This window comes from Antechinus flavipes, chromosome 3 (assembly GCF_016432865.1).
Source record: "Antechinus flavipes isolate AdamAnt ecotype Samford, QLD, Australia chromosome 3, AdamAnt_v2, whole genome shotgun sequence".
Lineage (NCBI taxonomy): Eukaryota > Metazoa > Chordata > Mammalia > Dasyuromorphia > Dasyuridae > Antechinus > Antechinus flavipes.
The window spans coordinates 345,784,469-345,790,468 of NC_067400.1; the positions used below are offsets into that span (position 1 = coordinate 345,784,469).

Genomic DNA, 6,000 nt, shown 5'->3' on the forward strand with positions numbered 1-6,000 from the left:
AAACATTTATGTGACCCATATCCTTATTGACACAAGGTGGTCAGAACAAGAACTATCATTATGTTACAAATAAATTTAAGGGATGCAGGATAATGTAAAAATCTCAGAATTTGGAATAAAAAAAATTCTAGCTTTGCTACTTCCCATTATGACCTTGACCAAATCAGCTAACCCTTATGGGAGCTCAAAATAGTAAAGAAGGATGACTTTTAAGATCTTTTGCACTTCTAAAACTCTGATTCCATCTGAACACTGAAGATTACAGGCCTTTTCCACTCCTGGTGAAATATTTCTATTAATATTAGGATATTATGAAGGAACATTTTAATTCAAAAATGCAATCTGTATGTTTAAATAGTGAACATGGAAACAGTGGTAATTCCACATTAGCCTCCAATTAGTTTTGCATTTCAATTTTCATAGCAAATGAGAGGCAGTTGGGGAATGCAATGCACACAAATGGAAATGGGAAGGATACTGTGTAAAACCATAATTACATTACTTAAAAAAATATCTCCTCCCTGCATTTAGGGAAATTATGGGATATAGCAGGTGATTATCAGTTTATGATCTGAACCTACAATATGTCTCCATGCATTCTTCTCACATTCTCTAGGCAGCTTTTGTAATTACACCAAGGAAAGAAAAATGCTGAGTTAGCAGAACAGGGAAGTTTAGGTATTGGGTGATTGTGAAATCTAAAAGCATTAAGATGTTAGTAAACTATATTGTTTGATTGCTTTGGGTAGTAGAAGTAAGAATATCTGTACCACATTTACATGCTAATCAATATTTGTAACATGTCTTATACACTACAAGAAGGAATGCAGTAAACTGTATTCATAGTTATTAAAAAAAAAAAAAAACAGAGCACCATACGTTGAGTTTAAATAACATCTCTCATTTTTTTTCTTTTGTTTGTTTTTTTCCAAATGAGTTTAAACCAAATTACAAAAAGCTTTCTCCTTAATCTAATCAAAACCACTATAAGGTAAGCAGATATAGTAGAATAATGCAGTGGAAATAAGTTAAAAGACCAGAGTTCATTCAATATTAATTCATTCAATACATTTCCATTAAGTGTACAATAGATACTGAATTAGGGGAAGTAGTGTCCAAGGGTTAGAGGTTTCTCTCAGAGTCAGGAAGATTTGGATTCAAACTCTATTCTGCCAAATGCTGGGTGGAGAATGGAATTCTGGGAAAGTTAACATAATTTTTAATATATCAGTGTACTATATCAATGAAGTCTTAGGCCTAGCCCCAACCTTTAATGTTTGCAAAGCACTTTACTTAAAATAAGCCTGTGCCATAGGTAGTTCTCATTTTTCAGGTAAAGAAATTGAGGTGCAGGGACTTTAAGTGACCTCTCTGGAATCATAAATATAGTATGTGTCAGAAAGGGTATTCAAACCCCACTCTTAACTCAAAATCCAGTTCTTTCCCTCCAAATAAAGTCTTGCTTTCTAAAAACACATAACAAAGGACAATCAGAATGTATTTTAATCTTAGCTTGTTGGGCTCCAAAATCTGTGTGTGGGGGGGGTATTGTTTTCTTGTTGGTTTTGGATTTTACAATACTATTCCACCTCTGTATTCATTATCTCTATTTATGTTTGTGTGTGTATTTATGTCTGTTTGGGTCTAATACTGACTCTGTTAGAATTGGCTCCTCAAAGTCTGCTAATATTGTATACTGATGTCTTTTATCATCGTTACTATTGGTATCTGAACATCATATTTTATGTGTATAATTCTTTCCTTAATTTCTCTGTCTCCTAATTCTCCTAGTTCAACTTAACCAGAACTTCTCAGGTATACCACCATGCCACAGCTACTATATCTGTCATCTGAGACTTCATCAATAGTTTGTACAGAAAAATTAGGGACAGTGATCTTCTTAGGAATAGCACTAAAGCTACTTCTACTGGATCCTAAAAATCCTTCTATTCAATCCTTTGCTGAAGAAGACTGAAAAGATTTTCATTTGGGGTTTGCAGATTTTATCTTAGTGACATTGATACCATGCTCTTAAGTAACCACCCTCACTTCCAAAGCATCTATAAACTAAATCTATCTTTAAATCAACTTATTTTAGTCTCTATTTCTGTTGTAGTCCTTTTGAGTTCCAGATTTTTTTATATCACAAGTAAATTCAAGACTACTCCTGGTTTGGAGTCACACACTCCTTTTTCTAAGGATCCATTCCTCTGCCTTTTTATCTCACCATAATTCAGAGATGCTTAACCTGAATCTGTCAGTGTTCTAAAAGAGGAAATAAGACATTGAATTAGAAGATCTAGTTTAGATATCTGTTGGAATCCTTACTAACTGCTAACTAATTAGAGTTGATCTAATCTTACAAGAAGATGTTTTGGGCAGAACCTGAAACAAGGTACTAAGTAGAACTAATTAATACAAGGCTTGTGTTCACACCTTTACTCATTGAAGTTCAATGAGTTCACACCTCCCTTGAAGCTCGTTGGGCCAGAGAGCACTATGGGAGAAAACCCATAATCCCTCTCTCTCGTATCCCACAATTCCTCCCTCTTGGATAAAAGAAACAGACAGAAGCTCTCGGTCAGATTTCAGTAGAGTTACGCCAGAAGCCCTCTCTCCGAGGCAAGGCAGAATATTTTCCACTTGGCTGGCTGGTGGCAGAAGAGTTCTTCGGAGAGGAAGACGCTACAAGTCGAGATTTCAGCGGAATGACATGAAGAGTTGGAGCTGGCTGGAGGCTGAAGAAAGCAGAGGCAGAGGCTGAAGGACCAGACCTTTGGATTTGGTGACATTCGGAGAGAGCTCTTGGAACCAAGCAGAGAGATAGGCCTCTAAGCTAACCGGGATATATTGGGATAATAAAAGATCTGAACTTTCATCACCTGGCTGCGTTTTGAGAAGAAAAAGATCACAACAGATATCTGCTTTGTTAATTAGTTCTGTGCTTTGGGAAAAGTTACAATATCTTTGCATTTATGTTTTATTATTTGTTGAGTGAACATAAAAACAATCAGGGTACAGGACATCAGAGGGTCATTAGAAGTAACAAATGAAAATAATATAAAATTATTTATAATAGCAAAATTTCAATAGAAATGTATCAATACTGTTATTATTAAGGATTATTACAATAACATGTAAGCATCAGGTGATTGCCACCCAAAAGGGTACTGAACATTGAACAATATATTGTTATTATTGTCCTTCATAGTTGAAGTGGTCCAAAACAATATCATGATGTAATGGGTCAAAATAAGCATGTCAGACTATGGCTAACGAGGCTAATATAAGGTTAGAATGCTCTGCTACAGGTCCAGTATACTAAATGTATATTATGCGAGGAAAAAAAAAAGTTGAAAACTGAGCAATTGCTTGTTTTAGGATGAAACAATTTAGAATATTTATAATGAATATTTACAAGACATAACCCATTTCCCAGAAAGAAAAACTGTTTTTTTTTTCAAAATTTAACTGATAAACAGGCAGCAGGATTCTCTAGCAAGACAGAGACAGGTCATGTCTGTGCTTCCCAACATAGTTCAAGATTTTGGAATCTTTCTCAGCATTGTGAACCTGTGTTCTGGTACTATGTGAAGGAAGTCCTGAATAAGCATGAACTGCAATGCTTTTACTCCCTTAGAAACATCAGCACAGATGTGGGAAGAGGGTGAGCTTGGCTGCATTGTGCCCTCAATGAACACTCCTTGGAGCGCTACATCCACATGCTGTTGGTAGACAAAATTAGACTGGGCATTTTCTATGAAGATTGGGCCTTTGTGATGGATGAAGAACGGTCTAGTATGCTCCCTACCATGGCAGTTGGTCTGAATTCTATACTCTTTGCAGTCAATATTGACAACAAAGACCTGAATGGGCAGAGTAAGTATCTTACTGTCTCTTACCTCCTAAAGGAGTCTACTCAAAGTATGACCTCTTTGCTGAAAGAATCCACTCAAGGTATCAGCAGCCTTCTTCGAGAGATCACAGCATCTTCTGCTGTCTCCATCCTAATCAAATGGGATCAGGAATCTGATACTTTACCAGTTGTTTCTAGAATTGTCAATACTGATTCAAAATATAAAAAGGATAGAAAAAAGGAAAAACAAGGTGACTAATATAATTTCATTTGATGATGAGGAAGATGAGCAAAACTTTGGGGACATTTTAAAAAAGACAGGTGGAACAGGAGAAAGTTCAGAAGAGAATTTGGATCGATCATCAGTTAATATCATATCCACTTTTGAAAGTCCCTTTGGGCCAAATTCTAATGGAAGCCAGAGTAGCAACTCCTGGAAAATTGATTCGATATCTTGTAATGGGGAATATGGATACCAGAAGCTGGATGTGAAGAGCATTGATGATGAAGATATTGATGAAAATGAAGATGAAGTTTATGGAAAACTACTTGGGCAAAAAAGCATGGAATATCACGCAGAAGTTTCTGAGCAGCCCCAGGATGGTAACACCTGTCTTTCACAAATGCACAGCTGGGCCCCCTTGAAGGTGCTTCATGGTTATTCTGATGTTCTTTTTCCTCTCAGTGGAGTGGGATCTTATTCTCCAGCAGATGCCACCTTAAATAATCTGAAAAATGGCAATGGACCCCACAGCAGCATTCTCACTAGGTCTGAACATCAATATAGTGTAGAAGCCAGTCCTCCAGTCCAAGGAAGTCCTTTAAGCAGCCTCTTGTCTACCACACCTATGCCAGAATCAATGACAATTAGTGAATTGCATCAAGCTATTGTGGCTATGATGAATAGAAAGGATGAATTGGAAGAAAAAAACAGATCATTACAGAACCTGCTTGATGGAGAGATGGAACATTCTGCTTAGGCAAGAAATTGACAACTTGAAATGAAAAGTGTACAGGAGGAACGACATGTAGCAAAGATACAGGCATTGGCAAGATGACTCTCTTCAAAAATCTGTTATAGAAATCAAATTATTCTATAGAATTCAACAAATAAACTATACAGAACATATGTATGTCTCTTGCCTGGGCTATTGCAGTAGCTTTCTAATTAGTCTTCTAAAATCCATTATCTCTCCTCACTAATCCATTGTTAATTGCCAAAATAATATTTGTAAATTTTGTGGCTCCTCGTTGTTTTCCCACAAAAATAAAGACGCTGTCTTGATATTGAAGCCCTTCATAATCTGGCTCCATACTTTTCTTGTAGGCTAATTATAGATTAATTTTTCCCCTTCACTAATTCTATATTCTAACCAAATATGCCAATTTGGCTTCATTTAAACATTATATCCTATGCATTAATATTTTGTAAAGGTCATTCCTTTGTGAATGGAATTTTTTTGCCCCTAGCCTCTATATTTTGGGACAATTTGCTCCTTTCAAAACTGAAGAGACATTTCCTTTAAGAGTCTTTCAGATCCTTCCAAGTTGATAGCATCTGCTATCACAAAATAGTGAATAATTTTCACAAAATACTTCACAAAATAAAGAAAATTACTCTGAATTTGTCATATATCTCATATTTATTGACTTATTTAGGAATATGACATAGCCATCAAGGAGAATACAAGCTCCTTGATTTTAGTGATTATCTTATTTTTATATTTGTACCCATGGTGCCTATCATATAGACTGACCAAAAAAAAAACCAAAAAAGAAAAGAAAATAGAATGCCTATTTATTGGTTCCCCTTCTGGCTTCTAGCCAAGCTAGATTATAAATAGTCCCTTTTATGTTTCTAACCATCCTCTATTTTGATCCATTTCATGAGGCATTATCCCTTGCCTACAATGCATCTTACCATTTCTTGGTCTGTTCTTGGTCTTTTCTTCTTCCAGGAAACAATTCAGATGATAATATTTTCATGTTTGGTAAAGCTTTTTGTAGATTCCTCCCTTGTAACTTTTACCCCCCCACTACCATTTTTTTTTTTAGCACACTGAGACCATATTTCTCCTTTGTTCTCACCATATTCAGCTTTACACCATACATCTGAATTCATGTGTGAACTATTCACTTAGAAG

The 6,000-nt window shown here is 35.8% G+C and overlaps 1 protein-coding gene across 1 annotated transcript in view; it reads left to right on the forward strand.

Annotated features, from left to right (window-relative positions):
• The window catches only part of LOC127557230 (sorting nexin-29-like), a 160,707-nt gene extending 155,871 nt beyond the window's left edge, over positions 1-4,836 (forward strand). The window contains 2 exon segments of the mRNA XM_051990627.1: positions 3,483-4,103; positions 4,105-4,836. Of these exon segments, the coding sequence (XP_051846587.1) occupies positions 3,483-4,103; positions 4,105-4,836 (1,353 nt within the window).
• The last annotated feature ends 1,164 nt before the right edge of the window (positions 4,837-6,000 follow it).